This window comes from Aegilops tauschii, chromosome 1 (genome assembly GCF_002575655.3).
Source record: "Aegilops tauschii subsp. strangulata cultivar AL8/78 chromosome 1, Aet v6.0, whole genome shotgun sequence".
Lineage (NCBI taxonomy): Eukaryota > Viridiplantae > Streptophyta > Magnoliopsida > Poales > Poaceae > Aegilops > Aegilops tauschii.
In genome coordinates, this window is record NC_053035.3 from 451,871,845 (window position 1) to 451,893,013 (window position 21,169).

The following is a 21,169-nucleotide window of genomic DNA, read 5'->3' on the forward strand; positions in this document are numbered from 1 at the left end:
GACATGGAGACATTTTCTCATCGGAAACCATTGTGAGGTGTACACGGATCACAAGAGTTTGAAGTACATTTTCACGCAGAAGGAGTTAAACCTCAGACAGAGGAGATGGTTGGAGCTCATTAAGGATTATGATATGAGATTGCATTATCACCCCGGAAAGGCTAACGTAGTAGCAGACGCGTTGAGCCGCAAGAGTCATGTCAACAACATCATTACAGGAGAGTTACCTCAGGAGTTAGCCGAGGACCTACGTGAGCTATGTTTGGAGATAGTCCCTAGAGGCTATTTAGCGACATTGGAGATTCAGTCTATCTTGATGGAAAAGATCAGAGAAGCTCAGAAGGCAGACAAGGAGATTGAAGAGATAAAAGAGAAGATGAGCACAGGAAAAGCCAAGGTATTTCGTGAGGATGAGCACGATACCTTATGGTTTGAAGACCGTGTATATGTACCAAATGATCCGGAGATCAGGAAGTTGATTTTGCAAGAAGCCCATGATTCACCGTACTCGATTCACCCAGGGAATACCAAGATGTATTTGGATTTGAAGAATATTTTCTGGTGGACCGGAATGAAGAAGGATATTGCGGAGTATGTAGCAGTTTGTGATGTATGTCAGAGAGTTAAGGCAGAGCATCAGAAGCCAGCAGGATTGTTATAGCCATTGCCGATACCCGAATGGAAGTGGGATAAAATAGGCATGGATTTTATCACAGGATTACCCAGGACCCGTTCAGGCTATGACTCGATATGGGTTATAGTCGATCGTTTGACGAAAGTGGCTCATTTCATTCCAGTAAAGACCACTTACACCAGTGCTAAGTTGGCAAAGATATACATGACCAGGATAGTGTGTTTGCATGGAGTTCCGAGGACCATTGTATCAGACAGAGGAACCCAATTTATCTCGAAGTTTTGGAAGCAGTTGCATGAAACATTGGGAACCAGGCTGGAATTTAGTACAGCATTTCACCCGCAGACAGATGGACAGACTGAAAGAGTCAACCAGATTTTGGAGGACATGTTGAGAGCTTGTGCGCTAGATTATGGATCAAGTTGGGACGACAATTTGCCATATGCGGAGTTTTCTTATAACAACAGTTATCAAACCAGTTTGAAGATGGCCCCTTTCGAAGCTTTGTACGGAAGGAGGTGTAGAACACCGTTGTTATGGGACGAAGTTGGAGCCCGTCAGTTGTTTGGACCAGATTTGATTAAGGAGTCTGAACAGAAGGTGAAGTTGATTCGCGATAGGCTCAAGGTAGCCCAATCCAGGCAGAAGAGTTATGCTGATTCTAAACGAAAGGAGACAGTTCATGAAGTCGGAGACAGAGTGTATCTTCGAGTATCACCACTTCGAGGAGTGAAGCGCTTTGGAGTTAAGGGAAAGTTAGCGCCTCGTTTTATTGGACCATACAGAGTGTTGGAACGTATGGGAGAAGTCGCCTATAAGTTGGAATTGCCCGAAGGATTGTCTGGAGTACATGATGTATTTCATGTTTCGCAGTTGAAGAAGTGCCACGCAGAGATGGCTGAGATACCACTGAGAGATACTGTGCCACTGGAAGCGATTCAGTTGGAAAGTGATTTGACCTATGAGGAGAAGCCAGTTAAGATTCTCGAGTATGCCAGCCGAGTTACCCGCAGCAAGGTTATCAAGTTTTGCAAAGTTCAGTGGAGTCACCACACCGAAGATGAGGCCACCTGGGAGCGAGAGGAAGATCTACGGAAAAACCACTCCCACCTGTTTTCTAGCCAACCCGAATCTCGAGGGCGAGATTCATCTTAAGGGGGGTAGGTTATGGACAGTCGTAAGGAGGTTCTTGGAAGCAAAAGGAAGCGCCGCGCAAGAATTGGAGACAGGATGATCTCCATTCTCCATAATGGAGAGTCAGGGTCTATATTGTTTTATGCTATTTTACCTTAAATAGAGTATTTAGGTCCTGCCTAATACTGATGATCATGTGCTAAGAACAATTAAGTAGGGTTGGTTCGATGACTATCAGGATGATGATCGTATGACTTGTTATTAATAACGAGTAGAAGTTGTATGATGATGATTAGTAGGACTTGTTATTATGATGATGCATGATACGAGCATGAAGAGTTATTATATATATCTGTGGGTGAAATGAACATGGATTGGATTGAAGTGAAGCCAACATGCATGTGGTGCATGTCGAAAGTAGTACAATCCAAACTTGATCAAGTTAGGATTAGTTTACTTTCGACATGCACCACATGTTGCCTCACTTCAATCTAAGTCATGTTTAGACATAGCAGTAGCAGTAGCACGGAGATAAGAGAGGACACATATCTCTATTAGCTACCTATAGCAACCTAAATTAACCCCCAAAACCCCTAAACCACCTCATTTAAAAAAAAACAGCCCCCGAAATGCTGACGCGTGGAAGCTTATTGGTCCCGGTTGGTGCTACCAACCGGGACCAAAGGCCCTCCTGTCTGGGCTCGCCGGAGCGGCCACGTTGAGGCCCATCTGTCCCGGTTCGTATAAGAACTGGGACTAAAGGCCTAGGGCATTAGTAACGACACTTTAGTCCCGGTTCCCCAACCGGGACAGATGGCCCTTATGAACCGGGACAAATGACCCTTTTTTCTACTAGTGCGAGATCCAGTTTTCAATCTTGCTCCATTGTCCATATCATCCGAAAAGCAAATGAAGCGGCACACGGGTCTGCCAAACAGGCTAGGGAGGATCATAGACGATGTATCTGAGTGAATTACACCCCTGCTTTTCCTCTAGGATGTATTCACACACACTGTAATCCTCCTGAGTAATTTAATATAGCCCGTTGTTGCAAAAAAGAAGAAGATTGTTCGACCTACTCAGAGCATCCCTTTGTTGTCATTCAGGTGGTGTTCTTACGGAGAGGTGCCCTTGGAGTGCAGGGGCACAGGACATGAAATAACCGTAAAGAAAGAAGAAAGCAAAGAATCGCAGGCTATACCACTTTGGCGCATGGCGCCAAGCGGGAACAGACCGCCGCCCCTTGGGGTCCAGTGGGAGCTCCTATAGGGCGCCTTGTTGAGCTTTTTGGCGCCCATGCGCCCCCGCTCATGGGCCGGCCCAAGAAGAAAATAGCGCTCGACTGGTTTCCTAGTTCCCTTGATCGTGTTAGACCGGCCGCGGTGAACCAATTAACTTTTGATTTTTTTTAAAAATAGTGAACTAAAAAATGTTCAAAAACTTTTTAAAAGATCACGAATTTGGAAAAAAAACTTTATTGGATTTGAAAAAAATCCACATATTTTTAAAAAAGTTAATTGATTTTGAAAGAAGCTCATCGAATTGGGAAAAGTTCATTGATTTTGAAAAAAATCATCAGTTTTGGGAAAAAGTTCAAAAAATTGAAAAAAATCATCGATTTTGAAAATAAGTTTGTTGAATTTGAAAAAACGTTCATCAAAGTTGAAAAACACTTCATTAAATCTGAAAAAAAATCATCAAATTTGAAAGAAAGTTCATTGAGCACCCCAAGCACCCACCTTCGGAATCCGCACAGCCGCCGCAGCCCTACCATCTGCCCATGCCACCGGCGCGCCCGTCTGGCGATCCGCATCCCGCGTTACGCACACCATGCATCAGGAGGGGAGAAACACCCCGCCTACACCAACGGCGGGAGGGAAGGAGAGGTGATGAAAGGGAGGGAAGCGGCGGAAGCTGGAGCGGGGCGAGACGAGTTTTTGATCAACTCGAATACGTATCCTAGCTATTCTGGCCGGGCAAAAGAAAGAAAATTACACTTAATAAGTTGGTGCTAGCGAAACGAGTACATCGAATGTTTTAGTTCCCTGTGCATATATGAGCGTGGCGTTTTTATATGTCTTTTGGCAGTGGTAGATGTTTCTAACACGGACACATTTACTTTCAGCACTAAAAGAAAATGAACGCATTTGTTTTCACCACGCAACCAATCTGATCTGAAACAAAAAAAAGGAAAGAGGCACCGCAACGGTACGCACGGGCCTGGAAAACTCCCGTTCCGCCGCCGAACCCCGCTCCACTTGCCTTTCATATCCGCAGCCACGCGACGCGCACGCGCACCTCGGCAGGGACAAGGCTCCGCCCGCCGCCACCGCCTCTGCCCCGGCTATAAAGCTCCGCCCTTTGGCCGGCCCGCCCCTCCTCTCTCCGTCCGGGCCGCGCCTCTCGCCTCCTTCCTTCGTCCTCGGTCCGTCCTGGCCGCGTGGTGGTCTCCGTTCCGGCCTCCGATTCCAAGTCAGCCCGCTCGCGCCCTGCTCCCTCTCCTCTCCGCCTGCGGGGACGCGGGCGGGGGCTCGGCCAAGCGGCGGGCGACCGGCGGCGTGTGCCAGCTGCGCGCGCTCGTCCTCGACTCGTGCCTCTCCTCCTCTCGCGTCTGGTGAGGCGACTCGTCCTCGTTTCTTGCATCTCCTCGTCTCGCGTCCGGTGAGGCAATTCGTCCTCGGTTCCTACCTCTCCTCCTCTCGCGTCTGGTTCTATGTTGCTCGTCCGTGCTCGATTCGTCCGTCGTTTAGAGTAGAAGAATCGCTTCTGATTTGTTCGATTCTGCTCGTCCTCAGTTCCTCTGTTCTGAACCGCGTCTGATTCAATTGATTTCGCTCGTCCTCGATTCGGCCGTTTAGATAGAAATGCGCGTCCGGTTTGATTTGCTCGTCCTCACCGTCGTCGTCAGTTCAGAGTCGCGTGTGATTTGATTCTTGCTCGTCCTCGCCGTCGCCCTGATGCTCTCGCGTGTTCTTGGGGACGCCTCGTCGGGGGTCTGCGACTCTGGGAGGAAGCGAGCGGTCCGTCGGTCGGTTTGGGTCACCGTCTGGTTGCGAACTAACAGGTCCGTTTGAGAAACTTCTGTTCCTGCGTTCCGTGTCCACGGTGGAGCGATGGTTCCTGCGTTTACTTCTGTTCCTGCGCTTCTGTTATCTGACGATCCCGTGTTTCGTGTTCGCGTCGGGGCGACAGTGTGCGGTTCTGGTTTCGAAATTGGAGCAGTGTCAAATCCGTTCCTGTGTTCCATCACCTGCGTTGTTCGTCCTCTGTCGATTCTTGTTCTACCGGCAGGCGTGTGTGCTCCCATCCTAGATGCAGCGAATCTTGTTCTTGTCTGTTACGGTTGTTCTGATGGTGTTCTTTCCAACTTGTTTCTTGCTATCATGCTTTGCTTATGTTCCAATATATGATTGTTGTGTGTTCAACTTGTTTCTTGTTATCATGCTTTGCTTATGTTCCAATATATGATGATTTGTGTTCAGGGGTGCAAACCATGTAGGCCGTGGGTACTGTGATGTGAGGCTTCTTTCCTGCTGATAAATTAGGATGATAGGCTGAGCAGAAAATCCTGACTCTTGTAACAATCACTTGCTTGGTTTCCACTTCTTTGCGTGGCCGATTTGGCATCCAATGCATCATAATCACGTTTTCCCTGTTTGTTTTCATATCCAATGCATCCACTCATCAGAGCACCCTTTTCCCTGTTTGTTTTCCCTTCTTTTCCTAATCAATAATCATGTTTACCATGGTGTTCGACAATACTGCATTTCTGCTGTTCTTTTGTTCCCTCTTGAAGTTCACTGATTCAAATCTGATGTGGAAAGTAGGAATATTGATGTCACTTCTGTGTTAGTATACTACCATGGTGTGTTTTATTCAAGTTATTAACCATATCTCTTACAAATTTGCCTTGAGATGTATATGGCACGATTGATTGCTGTTTGTGTATGGTTATTAAGATTTATTGATTGATTGGTTGCTGTTTGTTGATTGATTGATTGATTGATTGCTGTTTGCTGTTTGCTGTTTGATTGATTGTTGTTTGTTGATTGGTATCTAACTTTGGTATTGGTAGTTCCCTATCATAGATAACAGACCTTGCACTATTCTTTTTTCTGAACTTTTTTGTGATTATGTCTTATGTGGATATCATATTCTCTTTTTGGTATTACTGTTGTCCAGTCCTTGGAATAATGCATTTCTAAGTATTTAAGGTACAGGACATATCACATTTGCTCTTTATTGTGTTGCTAAGGACACTGATGGGTTGAGTTGGCATATAGCGCAGGTATATTTACATTCTTTACATTCTGCGATGCTGATGCCTGTAGTCCCAAAGCATTTATTTACCTAATATTTGCATGGATGTTTTCATGATGGCTAATTTGATTCATTATCGTTGTTTTGATGGTGTGCTTCTGGTGGTTTAACTGAAGCCGTGGATCGCTCATCAACCTGGTATGTGTTTGGATGATAATCCCTCTCAAATTTAACTCATTCCTATATTTTACACAATGTTTATCTCATGGCTGGTAATGGTAACCTTATGAATGCATAGCCCACATTTTAGCTAGTTATATAGTAACACCATGCTTCCTTGGATGATGTTCTTTATATGCAAGTGTGGTGAGCTCACATATCGTGTCGGTATCTACCTAACGCAGCTGAGCTCTTTCTGGATAGGACAGAGGTACAATATTTATATCCATGGCTGAAGGTTCTTAACCCTGAACTCATCAAAGGTCCTTGGACTCAAGAGGTTTGGCACTGCACTCCTGACTTTGCTAAAAAAAAAACCTTCTGCACATTTTATAGTTATATTTATGATTATGATATTTTTTCTACAGGAAGATGACAAAATTATTGATCTTGTAAGCAAGTATGGACCAACAAAATGGTCTCATTGCAAGGACCTGCAGAAGGACCCTCCCACCTCAGCGCAGGTGATTTCCGCTCTGCCCCGTTTGATTTCGTCTAGATCTTGCCCCGATTGTATTGCGTCTGGATGAGCGCGCTGTTGGCGTGGTCTGGTTGTTAACTGTTGTTACTGGTCATGGGGGTTAGGTTGTCGATTATTTAGCTGTGCTCTTGCAGTGCTTTTAGGTTTGCTGGATTGATTGGTGGAGAATACTGCTTATGAACTGTAGATGGACTACTAATATGATTGACTCATGTCAAGTGTGTGATGTATCTTCTGAGCAGGTCATTAACAAAAACCCTTGGATTTTGTTCTGTTAGGTTATAAAGTATGCCAACCTTATTATAGTTTACAGGCAGTGCCAGATGGGCAGAACATGCACCACCTTGTAGCACTATATGCTATCTTTACTGCCATAACCAAAAGAAATTAAAATCGCCAAGGACTTCACAGTTTATATGGACAGTTAGGCATGACTAGCACTATTTAAGGAACATAAACAGTACCAATCCAATCTGTTAGGCATGGACTAGACTATTTAAGAAACATAAACAGTACCAACCAAACCAAAAGAAATTAAAATCGCCAAGGACTTCACAGTTTATATGGACAGTTAGGCATGACTAGCACTATTTAAGGAACATAAACAGTACCAATCCAATCTGTTAGGCATGGACTAGACTATTTAAGAAACATAAACAGTACCAACCAAATCAATAGGGAGAATTTTCGAGAGTGAACTATGTTTTAGGAGGTGAGGTGGCGATGGTCACCTGTCTTCCTTAGTCTATTAACACATACTGGAATAAATATAATTACTGAAGCAACTTTATCTTTGGTAGTGTTCTGTAATCTGATTTAAGAAACACAAACAGTACTAGCCTGATCAATAGAGGGAATTGTCAAAAGTGGCCTCTGTTTAGTAGGTTGCAATGATCACCTGCTTTCCTTGGTCTATCAATGCATACTCGAAGATTAATGTTGTGTAAATCTGATTTGAGAAACATGAACGGTACCATCCTATGTTATAGTAGGTGGGGTTGTAATGGTTACCTGTTTTCCTTGGTCTATCAACGCATACAGGAAGAAATATAATTACTGAAGCAACTTTAGCATTCATAATGTGTGTAAATCTGATGTTCTGTGTTTTTGTGGAGAATAAGTGGCTTCAGTTGATGTCCTGGCCTCCTGGATGACTTGATGTTTTTTTAATACAGCAGTTGGTTCCACTAACCTCTTGAAATTAAGATAAATGAACTTTGAATTATTCTAATCATTGTACTGGACGTGTATATGATGGATAACCCTTGATAATATAATTTCATGCCTAATTCTGAACTTGCTCACACATAACTAAAGCTGGCCGCTGTTTGATCTCGCAACAAATATGACTTGTTTCTTACTCATACTTGACTGGCTTCATACAAATGCTTGTCTGACTGTTGTGTAATACTGTATTACTTTCCTTTTATTCGGGCAGGTCCTGTAGGTGAGGACATGTTCCACTGGCAGGCCACTATCATGGGACCTCAGACAGCCCTTTACTGCTGGTCTATTTTTGGTGAACATCCATTTCCCACTGGATTATCCCTTCAAGCCCCCGAAGGTAATTTCCGGTGTACCGAGCTAACCTTTGTAAAAGAAAGAGTTCATATTGATATTGGAATTGCTGTTACACAAATGTCTTGGGGGTCCTCAAACAATTAGTTTGCTGCTGCTTGCTATCTTATCTATTTTTTTCTGACATTCAGGCATGAACATATTTCAGGTCTCTTTCCGCACCAAGGTGTTCCACCCAAACATCAACAGCAACGGCAGCATTTGCCTTGACATTCTCAAGGAATAGTGGAGCCCGGCTTTGACCATATCAAAGGTAATGATCTGCATTCCTAGCTTGGTTGTTCCATTTTTGCTTAAAGCTTGTTGCTGATATAAGCTTGGTTCCTTTCAGCAACTTAATCTCACAAAAATTCTTCATTTATGTTTCTCTAACATTTACCCGTCTCTGTTAACAGGTCCTCCTGTCAATCTGTTCGTTGCTGACGGACCCCAACCCCAATGATCCTCTGGTGCCTGAGATTTCTCACATGTACAAGACTGATTGGGCCAAGTATGAGTCCACGGCACGCTCCTGGACACAGAAGTACGCCATGGGTTGATGTATAGGCAAGCAATGTCGAGAGAGGTATTTTTTTGATTGTTCTATTTTTATGGTTTGCTGAAATGAATTTCTCCCCTGGGTGGGATGTTTGCTAATTTCGAAACACACTGGTTACTTCCATTTGTGTACTTCTATTTGTTCTTAGTTCTTCTCACCTATAGCTAAAGTCAAAGACGACAAACCAGGTGACTTATTGGAGTTGCAGGACTATAAATCATCGGTAAGTTTCTATGCTTTCAAATGGTCAGAGTTTGAATTTTGATCAGTTTGTCTGACTTGTTTTATACTGAATCCTTGATTCCTTGATAACTTTGATATACACACATGAATAGTTACTTATGCTGTTATGATCATAAACTGATTTCTAAGTATCTTTGACTCATATGATGCTTATTACATAACAGGTCATCTGAATCTTCATTTGTAAATATGACTGCTAGTGCTGCTGATGATGTAAGCTACTTTTCTTGCTTCAAGAATAATAGAAATGTCATTTACATCACACTCACATTTTAAGTTGCTCATGTCATTTCAGGCTAGCCATCGGCTTGGAACTGATGAGAGACAACCGATGTTGCCAACTTGAAACATATACTTTTTAGGTATGAATGGCTTACCTCTCCTCCTCTCGCGTCTGGTGAGGCAATTCGTCCTTGGTTCGTGCCTCTCCTCCTCTCGCGTCTGGTGAGGCAATTCGTCCCCGATTCCCTCTCCTCTCCCCTCTCCCCTTTGACTTTATGTTGCTCATCCCCGCTTGATTCGTCCGTTTAGATTAGAAGAATCGCGTCTGATTTGTCATTTTGCTCGTTCTCGATTCATCTGTCTTGAAGTGCGTCTGATTCGACTGATTTCGCTCATCCTAGATTCGCCCGTTTAGATAGAAAATCGCGTCTTGATTTACTCGTCCTCCTCGTCACTTTAGAGTCGCTTGTGATATGATTTTGCTTGTCCTCGTTGTCGCCCTGATGCTCTCGCGTGTTCTTGGGGCCGTCTCGTCGGGGGTCTCCGTCCCTGCGACTGTGGGAGGAAGTGGGTGAGCGAGCGGTCGGTCGGTCTGGTTTGCGAACTAAAGTCTGTTTGAGAAACTTCTGTTCCTGCATTTCGTGTTCACGGTGGAGCGATGGTTCCTGCGTTTACTTGTGCGTGCGCTTCTGTTATCTGACGATCCTGCGTTTCGTGTTCGTGTCGGGGCGACGGTTGCAGGAACGATCTGTTCTTGGTTCGGAAATTGGAGCAGTGTCAAGTCGTTCCCTATTCACCTGTGTTGTTCGTCGGTTATTTTCATATCTCAAACGCATGCGCTTGATACTCTGGTTGCCCTCTGTCGATTCTTGTTCTACCGACAGGCGTGTGTGCTCCCATCCTAGATGCAGAGAATCCTGTTCTTGCCTGTTACGGTTGTTCTGATGCTGTTCTTTTCAATTGTTTATTGTTATCATGCTTTGCTTATGTTCCCATATGGCACGATTGATTGATTGTTGTTTGATTGATTGGCTTGAGATGGATTGTTGTTTGTTGTTTGATTGATTGTCTTGAGATGGATTGTTGTTTGTTGTTTGATTGATTGGCTTGAGGTGGATTGTTGTTTGTTGTTTGATTGATTGCCTTGAGATGGATTGTTGTTTGTTGTTTGATTGATTGCCTTGAGAAGGTACAAACCATGTAGGCCGATTGATTGTTGTTTGTTGCCTTGATACATATGTTTATATGGCACGATTGGCTGCTGTTTGTTCATGGTTATTACAATTGATTGATTGTTATTTGTTGATTGGTATCTAATTTTGGTACTGGTAGTTCCTGACCTGGCGCTATTATTTTTTCTGAACTTTTTTGTGATTATTATGCCTTCACATTGCACTGCTCCCAGATCCATATCGACATGCCCACGCTGTCTGACGAGGATAAAGATGTCAGGAGCTCCTCCCAAGAATCTCTCTTGCTCCTTGTATTAACTTGGCGACTAGACTTTACATGTTATTTTTTTTCGTGAAACTGGAGCTCCTTGCTGTAACCCATTATATAACTTTATGAGCATGCGCCACTTTCAGGTTATGAAAAAATGGGGTGCTCCAAACAAGATTGACTTCCTCTCTTTCTTATACAAGGCATGCAGAAGATGTGCGGCAAGTAAGTTACTCTATGTCGATATTTAGAGTGTACTACTTCACAGTGCCATCTTCCCAACATATTGAAATTTTTTATATTGATATTTTGTTGAATATCACATGTTTGTTTGCACTTCATACTTTGGAAAATATTCCTAACATTGGTAGTAATTAACATGTATTTTTCTCTATTGAGTACTACTTTGTTCGTTCTTTTAAGTGTTCTTATTTCAGAAGTCTGCTCTGCACAAGTGCAACATGGCTGGAAAACCTGCTGCTGTTACTCGTGTTGTGGACAGTATGACGGATAACCTAAGGCCTACTTGTGCAGATGCAACTGATGTGGCAAATGCGGTGTTGGATGGTTAGTTTTTGCCTCTTGCAGATATCTTATACTTTGGTGATCCTGTACGGCTGCTCATTACTGCACCCAAACAAACTATAACTACACAAGCTGTAACATGAATCACAATTGTTTTGTTCAGGTAGTGATGCCATTCTCCTTGGTGCTGAGACTCTCTGTGGGTTGTATCCAGTTGAGACTATTTCAACGATAGGCAGAATTTGTGATGAGGTGAGCTTTCTTTTGCAGGTCTATATGTTCTCTTGATAAACACATGCCTGTTTGGGAGGGCATTTGTTGATAGGTTCCCTTTTGTAGTTCAAATCGGACTTCAATACTAATAAAATGTTACAGATAAATACTATTCTTCCGAACAGCCCCTAAATGTGTTCTCAACAAGTATATCCTTGGCACTCTAATGGAATCTAATGCAAATTCACTCCTTCCTGCCTTTTCTCTCTTCATAGTTGGTGATATATTTTCATGAATTGTTTCACAGGCTGAGAAGGTCTTCAACCAGGATTTGTATTTCAAGCGAACCATGAAATACGTGGGAGAACCCATGATCCACTTGGAGTCTATTGCTTCCTCTGCAGTGCGTATTTTATTTGTTTTCATTTTCCAACCTTTTGTTAGTGTTTACAAGGGAACAATTTATGTCTTCCATTGATTGATTATCAGTCTGTGACACTTAAGTCTGAAAATAGTTCACTACCTGTTTGCTAGGTACGGGCTGCTATTAAAGTTAAGGCTTCGGTCATCATTTGCTTCACCTCATCTGGATAGGAGAAAAAGAGTATTTCTTCTTATAGGCGCTTCACCTCATCTTGTAGTTTAATAGAAATTGATTCATATATTATGCCGTATCGAGTATCTGCAGGCTAATTGCCAAGTACAGCCCCACCATGCCATTCCTCATCTAAAAACAAATCAATTGAAGTGGAGCTTCACAAGCGCATTTGAAGTATGTGAGCAACCTGTTTCCTTGTAACCTTTTTAGTGTGGTGTTCAACTAGACTCACTAATTAACATGTATTACTACGTATCTAATACATCCATATCTAGACAAATCTAAGACAAGTAATTCGGGATGGAGGGAGTACTATAGAATTTTGCCCGATAAGAAACAGTATTGCTTATGTTGGACCAAAACTTGTCTCTGGTGTTTGGCAGTGTGCCACTGTTATAACTCATATTTGTTGCATTATCTTCCTGCAGGCGAGACAATCACTCATAGTTAGAGGCCTCTTTCCCATGCTTGCCGATCCACATCACCCGGTGAGTTAACCTGCCTTTCATATGTTGGCTACATTAACCATTCTGTGGTGGTTCTTTTCAATTTTAGAATACATGACCCAGTATGTATAATATAAAAAATAGGAACTACCTATAAGTACCAACGTCCTTGTTCTGAACATAAAGGGAATAATGGCAGTTGGCGTTAGTGCATATCCCAATATGTGAAAAGTGGATGCTTTACATACACCAGGCCAGTGAATTAATTCTGCTTGTAGGGTTTTTCCTTGCATCATGTTCTACTTACAAATGGAATAAACACTAGACTACAGTTCACTTTCAAACTGTTGGCAAGTCATCATAAGCTTGGTTAATCAGTACATTATTTCGAACTTGACTGGTGGTAGGCTGGTGTGTTTATTCTGTATAATATAAACGCAATACGTGAGCTTATAAGCTGGTGTGCACCACTGAGGCTGATGGTTGGAGGTTTCATCTTGCATCCACCTTGAATTATTTGGTAGCTAGAATTCCTTGATTTGGACCCAGCAAGTAAGAAGCTTGGTTTGCCTGGTGATTTGTACTGATATTGTTTCTCTGCCCTGCAGGCTGAATCTACTAGCACTAGAAATGAATCAGTGTTGAAGGTTTCTCTTGACCACGGCAAAGCATCCGGTGTGATCAAGTCGCATGGCTTACCTTAGCCAGAATTTCTATAAGAATGTTGCTGATGTTACATGCCTTGCTTTCTCTAGTAAGTAGAACAAGAATACATTAACATTTCTTTTATGTCTGTATGCATACACTCATAATATTTGAATTACAAATCAAATTCTAAATAAATAAGCATGTTGCTCTGTGCCTACAAACTTGTGGGTATTGATGAAGATAATCACTTAATCAGCCTCTAACTAGCTTCCTATTTTCAGGACGAAGATCTGGATCACCCTCGCCCCTCTAGAGAAATCAGTTTACTCATTCAAGTTCTGGAAATTCTTTATAGCTTTTTGAGTTTACTTCGGTCTTGCATGCATTAGCTTTTTGTTTGTGCCCCTATCTATGTATGTTTCTTGTGTGCAAGTGCTCCATTCTGTGTGTGTGTGGCTTGACTCTGTATGTGTGGCTTGACTGTGTGTGTGGCTTGACTCTGTGTGTGTGTGGCTTGACTCTGTATGTGTGGCTTGATTGTGTGTGTGCTTGACTCTCTGTTTGTGTGACTCTGTGTGCTTGACTCTGTGTGTGTGTGAATGTTGCATTTGCTTGATGGTGTGGCCTGTATGCTTGAATGATGATTGGTGTGGTTTAACACTGCCTTTGCCGGTCCCAAGCCCGGATGTGAAAATGTGGAGGGAGCTGCATTTACCTCCTTTGTATTATATATATTCACCTTCTGAATTTTGTGGCTGATGGCATTCTAGTTTACCTAGATGGTTAGCTTGTTAATTAGTTTTGTGCATGCAAGACTTGAAATCTAGCTGATGTAGTGTTTAGTTTCTGTGCATGATAAATGGTTTTGTTGTGCACCTTTTTAAAGATGTGGCCCGTTTTCCCCTCTATTTTCGTCTTTTGGATGTTAACTAGCATTTGCTGTGTTTCTGAATTGATTATCTGTTGTAACATATGGTAGCATATATAGTTCAGAGATAAATGTCTTTGTTTGCAGCAGTACATTTTATTCATTCCAATGGTGATTTTGTTACTGGTTTTTGTGTGTTGGAACTCTTGCGGAAGTTCTCTGTACCCCAGTACCAATGTATATCTATTTCAGTGTCATTTTGTACTATAACATTATTTGAGATGAGTGATGTGATTACATTGTACCAGACAGGTGACTGCAGTAGCCCCGCAACATCAATTATCTAGTTACTTTAACATTACTTTTGAACAACCAGGTAGTTCACAGTACGCAGTTTTACTTATATTCAGGAATGGAGCTTCTTCACTTCCTACATGTAGCAGGTTGTCCATGTTGTGTGTTCCATATGGATTAAACGTCGTCGACTACTTTGTCTTCGATGCCGCGGCTCCTCGTTGGGTCTTTAGTACTTCTTCTGCGTGTTTAATTTTTAATCCCCATTACGCGTGATGCTCTTTGTTTCTGTGTAATTTCGACCTTTGGTTGTGCTCTTGTGAGCGCTGTCTCTGCTCTTGTGGACACACATGATTTGAATCCTGATTTTGAGTTGTGATTCTACTAGTGAGGCAAGCATGATTTCAGCGGTGTTTCCATGAGATTTTGAACCATGTATGTGTTACGATCTTGTGAAAACATTGCGTGAATATTTATTGCCAATCGTGTGTCGTGCCAATGATGCCTTTGGTTGATTGTGTGGCTTGTTGCTTAGCTGAATGATTGGTTGTAGTGTTTGCTAATTTTTTGTGTTTTGTAGTTTTATAGTTTAACACTGCCTTTGCCGGTCCCAAGTCCGGATGAGAAAATGTGGAGGGGACTGCAGTTAGCTCCTCTGTTTATAACTTTCATGGTCTCCAAATATTTTTCAATGAGTAGTAGTGAATGAAGAAGTCACACAATGTGGTGGCAAGCTTTGGAACGCATCCTTTGATAAAAAGGATAAAAAAAATAAAAAATCAAAATTAAAAGATTCTAAAAAATAAAAGTCTCAAAACAATAAAAAATACTCAAAATTATAAAAGTTTTAAAAAATAGAATACTAAAAAAATAACAGACTCAAAATTATAGAAGATTCGAAATAATAGAAAGACTTAAAAGTTAAAACAATAAACAGACTCATAATCCTCGTCGACCTTCTCCTCCTACGCGGCCGCCCCTGCTAGACCCTTGCCCGGCGCTTCGGCGGGGACCGGGGCGGCGGCCGCGGCAGGGTATGCCAGCGGCGGGTCATTGCCGCCCTCGAGGTACGTACTGGAGTACCTCGTGGAGCGTGCGGCCGGGGGCGCCCCACCATAGGCGGCGCCCATCGCTGTTCTTGATGCCCCCCACCACCGGTGCCCCGTTGGTGGGCGCCAGCCGCTGCGCCTGCCCTGGAAGTACGCCGCCCACGACACGTGGTTGTCGGCGGCGTAGTGCGAGAGGGCGCGCTGCTCCTCCGTCAGCGACGCCCGCACGCGGTCGACCTCGGCGGCGAAGAGGTCGGGGCGCGCGTCGACGTCGGGCACCAGGGGAATGGGGACGCCAAAGACGCTGAGTCTCCACCAGCGCTAAGAAGCACTCTTTACAAATGCCCCTCCCACCTTTTCAAGTTGCGACAAGTGACGCGCTGCATGTGCACTACTTGTCGTAACCTGAGGGTTTTTCCTTTTTTCTAGCCGTTTATTTAAATGTTTTATCTCTTAAACCATGCGATTTAAATCTTGTACCGTATTCAACGTTGGATTCCTCGCGTTCAGATCTTCGAAACTAGATCACATGTTGATAAGTTTTGACGAATTTTTTATTTTTACGAAAAAGCCCGGACCAGGCGCATGTTTTTTCCCTTTCTGAAAGAGGCACGACTGTGCCTCTTGCGGAAGGAAAAAAGTCACATTTTTTTTCGTTTCCGGCCGTGCCTCTCACGGAAGAAAAAAAAACACGTTCTTTTCCGTTTCTTGCCTCTAGCAGAAGCAAAACCGTGCCTCTCGCGGAAGGGAAAAACATTTTTTTTTGTTTTAGAGAGGCATGGTTGTGCCTCTCGCGAAAGGAAAACAAAAATAAAACGTGTTTTTTTTCATTTTCCTAGCGTGCCTCTCGTGGAAGCAAAACCGTGCCTCTCACCGTATGAAAAAAAGGAAAACACATTTTTTTTCTGTTTTCGTGTGGCACGGCTTGCGGAAGCAAACTGTGCCTCTCGCGATAGAAAAAAGCGTGTTTTTACGCATTTTTTCTCCAAAAGCTAAGAAAGACCGGTGAAAAACCGAAAAGTAAAAAAAAATCAAAAAATAATAATCTAAAAAACCGAACACGTGCGAAAAAATAATAAAATTCGGAGGGAGTGCCCAGAACCAACATGCAGCGGCGGCTAAAAGCGCGCCAAATGGTGCGCTCTCGACCCATACCAAGTGACCCTTGAAGGCCCCCGAAGGAGCGCTCCTTCATTAGTTGCTCCCTCACTAGTAGGATGCTGACTTGAGCTGCAAGGTACATGATCAATTGCTAGCTCGGATGCATAAATACGTGCGTAGGAAAATCGGCGGCTCCTATTTGGGCACTATCTAGCGCCCAAGTGCGTACCCCCCACTCTGTACCAGTCGCACAGGGGCCGGCCAACTTTTTAGGATTTTCACGTGCATTCTCGCCCGATTTTCGGAAGGTTCTAGAACCTTCTTCGAACCAGGATCTTTTTCTTGTTTTTTTGTTCGGGTTTTCTTTTTTCTTTTTTTCTTTTCTCTCTTTTCTTCTTTACTTTTTCTTTTTTTGTGATTTTTCTTTTAAAAATCGTGAACATTATTTTGTTCATCAGATTCAAAAAAGGTTCAACAATGTAACAAATATTCATTGAATTCATATTTTGTTCATCTAATTTGATTTTTTTATCAAATTCAAAAAATGTTCATCAAATTTAAAAATATTCATCAAATTCTAAATTTGTTCATCTTTTTTTCAAAATATGTTCATCAAATTCAAAAAGTGTTCAGTGAATTCAAAATTTGTTTATCCATTTTTGAAAAAAACAATGTTCTCCATAATGGACAATTTTTTCATCAAGCTCAAAAAAAATTCATCAAATTTTGGATTAGTGAATTTTTGAACTTATGAACATTGTTTGAATTCACATTTTTTTTCAACATGTGAAATTTTTTAGATCATGAATTTTTTTAAACCACGAGCATGTTATGATTTCTGGAACATTTTATCAAAAATCATTTTTCCTTAAATTTTGAACTTTTTTGATATTCAGAATTTTCTTAAAGAAGAAAAAACAGGAAAAAAAATACGAAATTAAAAACCTGGGGCACCCAACCCCGCTTATTTGCCGTACCATGAGGGGCGCGTGGGAGGGGAGTTGGTGCGCGCTCGCCAGTGCCCCACACGCGAAATAGGAGCTTTGCGAAAATCCGTGCTTGCTCCTTTCCTTCCTTCCTGCGTCGTCGGACAGTGCGCCACTTGTCGCAACCTAGAGAGGTGCGAGTGACCTTTGCAAAAAGTGCTCCTTAATCAGTGATTTCGTACTAGTGAACAACGCACGTCCTCTACGCAGGAAGGAATGGGAATTTCCAAGTGGGGGCCCATTATTTTTCTGATGGACTCCGGTACTCCTCAATCCGCATTTATTGCGTCGCACACAATGACACAAGGCAACACTATACTTACTCCATTGTGTGCATGTAACTGCCCATGGACTTTGGTGAAGAAATGATTTACTTAACACCATTGACAACTGGATAATAGTATCAGATGCACGCACCATGCAGTTACAACAAGGCTAATAATAATCAACAAACGCTAATTGAGGGCGTAGCACTTCTTCCTGATCTCCCCCTGGGTCCCGGTGAGCACGCCGACGTCGCCCATCTTGGTCATGGACGCGCTGAAGTCCCTGAAGAACTCGGCGTCGAACTTGCCGGTGGCGATGCGCTGGACGTAGTCCCTGGTGTCGGCGTCGAAGAGGAGCGCGGCGTCGGAGCGGAAGAGGCCCCTCCGCTTGGCCACGTGGCGGTAGTAGCTGGTGTCGAAGGTCTTGAAGCTGCCGGGGTCCATCTCCGACAGCATGGCGCGGTCGTCGACGCTCCTGCACTTGAGCCTCAGCTTGTCGGCGTACTCGCTGTCCAGGGACGGGTCGACGAGGCCATCGGTGGTGTTGTAGAGCCGGTCCACGAAAGATGGGCAGTGCGCCGTGCCGAGCGTGTGGGCGCCGGAGAGGACGACGAGGTCCTTGAGGCCGAGCCCCTTGGAGGCGAAGATCTTGGCGAGCAGAGGGACGTCGCCGGAGGCCGGGGGCAGCTGGCTGCTCGCCTCCGCGGCGCTGGACACCCGGCCGTCCCTCCTGCCCAGCGCCACCGGCCAGGAGGGGCCCTTGGCCAGCACGACGGCGTCGCGGGACATGAGGGTGAGCACGTCGGCGCAGGAGACGACGCCCGGGCACGCGGCCTCCAGCTTGGCCTTCACCCGCTCCACGGAGCCGAACCCTCGCAGGCTCTTGTTTGGTTTCGCGTCCTTCTCCGCCACGTTGCCCTCCGTGGACTCGAGGAGGACGGAGGCATCACAACCCTGCGATGAAACCATTTGCATGTAAGTAGACATGTGTCAGAGTCTGACATGGTCGATAGCAGCAGAGCTAGGTACGTACTCTGACGAAGCAGTCGTGGAAATGGAGCCGGAGGAGCGGGCCGGCGAGGCTGGGCGCGACGGCGATGATCTTGGCCATCTCCTCGCGGACGATCTTCTCGGCGTCCGGGCATGTCTTGCTGTAGAAGCCGATCTCTAGATTAGCCACCGCTGCCGAGCTAGCTGCGAGGGCCAGCAGGGCCAGAGGGAGCAGCAAAGGCCTGATCGCCATGGACCTCAGCCAATTACAGGATCGAATTAAGCTCCAATTGTTTGGCTACGGAGAAGAATGTCTATAGGTACCGGTGGTATCTATGTCGATGGTGGTGTGTATATGCCTCGCAACTCCCTGTATTTATACATATGTGATATGTCGGCCGGCCGGTTACGTAGTCTTGGGTGCATGCATGTCAACGTACGTGTTACAAGTTACAACCTGTTTTCTATGTACACATGCATGTGCTAACTACCATCTCAATGCAACCGCCTCAGTTATCAACTGATCGATGCAAACCGCGGCTGGACGAACAAGTCAATGCGGAAAAAAGGGAAGAAAATAAATGTTGCCGAGGCCGTTCAATCGTCCATGATTGGCGTCCATCGTAACATGCCATGAATCTATCATCTGTCTCTGAACTGGTTTCAGCGGATTGGATGGCAATTATATATCCGATAATTTTGCCACAAGATATAGTATGCACCAAGGGAATAATAACCTTCTTTAGCGGCGTAGCGCCATGTGCTTGATCGATGCATGATTTGGGCAGGCCGTATATATCTAATACTATCTCTGCAGAATTTCCATGGGTGACTTGTTGCTTCAAGTCCAACGCTCCTAATTTGTACGCTATGGCACGCCAATTACAATCATTGGGTTCTCTCTTAGTGTGTCATTGCAAGGAACACAATTTTTTCGCGAGCAATGTATTCATATGAAGGGATTTTACGGAACTTTTATGTACTAGTGCAGTATCATGACGGTAGGCTAAAACGATGGGGTAGTTATGATCCTAAATAAACTAGTGCGCAGATTTTTTGTAAAATATTTACATAGGATCAATTTGTTCGTAACAAAATTGGATGGTCATAGCGATGACTTACAATGAAGGCGTGAGAACACTAGTGCAGAATTCGGTAATGCCATCAACTGCATTGGACCCAGCCGATTTTATCCCATTTCCGAGCAAGTCGGGTCAATGATAGGCGACCCCTCTTTTGTTCGGCCCCACATGCCTTTCACTTTCCCTTCTTCTCTAAATCCGCTTCTTCTCCCCTGCATAATTCCCCTCCATTTCCAAGTCCCTAACCCTAAATTCCAGTGGTTGGCACACATCTACCACCGCCTTCATCGTTCGGCTGCATCCACACTAGCACACATCTTCGTTTGCATTTAACACACACAATTTCTCCACTCTAATACGCCCAACTTCTCCATTTTGACCAACACCAAAATTATGGATATGCAATTTTGGCGCATGCGGGGAGAAGGATTTATGGCTGTACCATCAGGGCACGCGTAGAGAGGGAAGCCAAGGAGAGGTCATGTCCTCCTCAATCTCCACCAAATCTTCAATTTCTCCACACGACATGTATCAAATAGGTAATTCATTGCTCTCCACTTCTACAGGAGCATCACTTCGGCTTGAATGCCGGCAACTACCACCCTACCTCACTCTGCTATTTAACCAACCATCAAAAGCTATTAGCATCCCCAAGCAAGCCCTTCATCCATTCTTTACCTTCCCTAACATCAGACTGATCTCTGAAATGGTATCCTTCGTCCACCCAAGAACAATCAAAGAGCAACTTCACCCCCTCCCAGCTTGTCCATCGAGAATGAGCTCCGCGTGTGGGCTATCTTCTATAGGAGGAGCTCGTGGGACAAGACGAGCGTGTTCCTCCAAGCCGGGTTTGGCTAGCACCACATGCCAAACCGGCAGATGTACACGATGAGGAATACCGTATATGGTCCATCATCGTGGATTTCTAGAACCATCGGGACGCCAAGCTGCTCCTCGGTCATGCCTACTTCTGCGTCGTCTAGCTCATCGTATTCACCCGCTACAACATCTACACGGATTATTAACCAATGCTCCCTAACGCGACCCACATCCATCTCTTGTGGTTTGAGTAGTTGTGTGTGTGTGTGTGTGTGGGGGGGGGGGGGGCAAAAAGCAGTACTAACGACAAATCTCCTGTTTCCTGTAGTGGGAGGTGGGTGGGCTAAATATAGGGAGAGAGATGATAGTCTTTCCTGTCCGCCCCGACGAAATGCCGACGGCAAAAAACAGTACTAACGGCAAATCTCCTGTTTCCTGGGAGGTGGGTGGGCTAAATATAGGGAGAGAGATGTCCGTATGTACGCTGGTGGGCCTGTGGTCTGTCCTCCCTTGAGCTTGTGACGGATGCTGATGT

General features: G+C 44.3%; 2 protein-coding genes and 1 pseudogene across 4 annotated transcripts; 2 read left to right on the forward strand and 1 right to left on the reverse strand.

Annotated features, from left to right (window-relative positions):
• The first annotated feature begins 4,028 nt into the window (after window positions 1–4,028).
• On the forward strand, window positions 4,029–10,763 carry LOC109760814 (ubiquitin-conjugating enzyme E2 11-like; annotated as a pseudogene).
• Window positions 10,647–13,575, forward strand: LOC109760811 (pyruvate kinase 1, cytosolic-like). 3 transcript variants are annotated; one of them, XM_073500714.1, is made up of 10 exons: window positions 10,647–10,756; window positions 10,896–10,974; window positions 11,187–11,316; window positions 11,438–11,526; window positions 11,795–11,890; window positions 12,022–12,039; window positions 12,176–12,259; window positions 12,514–12,573; window positions 13,140–13,285; window positions 13,461–13,575. In XM_073500714.1, exons 3-9 carry the CDS (start codon window positions 11,211–11,213, stop codon window positions 13,233–13,235), a joined length of 549 nt encoding a protein of 182 aa, XP_073356815.1. In that variant the 5' UTR covers window positions 10,647–10,756; window positions 10,896–10,974; window positions 11,187–11,210; the 3' UTR covers window positions 13,236–13,285; window positions 13,461–13,575. The 3 variants fall into 3 exon arrangements, with proteins under 3 accessions (XP_073356815.1, XP_073356816.1, XP_045088229.2); XM_073500715.1 differs by having other exon boundaries at window positions 11,190–11,316; XM_045232294.2 differs by lacking the exon at window positions 10,647–10,756 and having other exon boundaries at window positions 10,879–10,974.
• A 4,151-nt stretch (window positions 13,576–17,726) lies between these two features.
• On the reverse strand, window positions 17,727–19,065 carry LOC109760812 (peroxidase 1). Its single transcript, XM_020319620.4, has 2 exons — window positions 18,777–19,065; window positions 17,727–18,697 (listed from the first exon to the last, which is right to left on the reverse strand). The coding sequence occupies exons 1-2, from the start codon at window positions 18,984–18,986 to the stop codon at window positions 17,933–17,935; spliced, it is 975 nt and encodes a 324-aa protein (XP_020175209.1). The 5' UTR covers window positions 18,987–19,065; the 3' UTR covers window positions 17,727–17,932.
• Window positions 19,066–21,169: the final 2,104 nt, after the last annotated feature.

What these genes read in the sequence shown, in the direction of transcription:
- LOC109760811 (XM_073500714.1), top strand. Translation starts at nt 11,211, where the DNA reads ATGGCTGGAAAACCTGCTGCTGTTACTCGTGTTGTGGACAGTATGACG. An exon ending in TAGGCAGAATTTGTGATGAG is followed by an intron (nt 11,527 to 11,794) that starts GTGAGCTTTCTT and finishes ATTGTTTCACAG; the next exon opens with GCTGAGAAGGTCTTCAACCA. An exon ending in TTGCCGATCCACATCACCCG is followed by an intron (nt 12,574 to 13,139) that starts GTGAGTTAACCT and finishes TCTGCCCTGCAG; the next exon opens with GCTGAATCTACTAGCACTAG.
- LOC109760812 (XM_020319620.4), bottom strand. Translation starts at nt 18,986, where the DNA reads ATGGCGATCAGGCCTTTGCTGCTCCCTCTGGCCCTGCTGGCCCTCGCA. An exon ending in TCCACGACTGCTTCGTCAGA is followed by an intron (nt 18,698 to 18,776) that starts GTACGTACCTAG and finishes GTTTCATCGCAG; the next exon opens with GGTTGTGATGCCTCCGTCCT.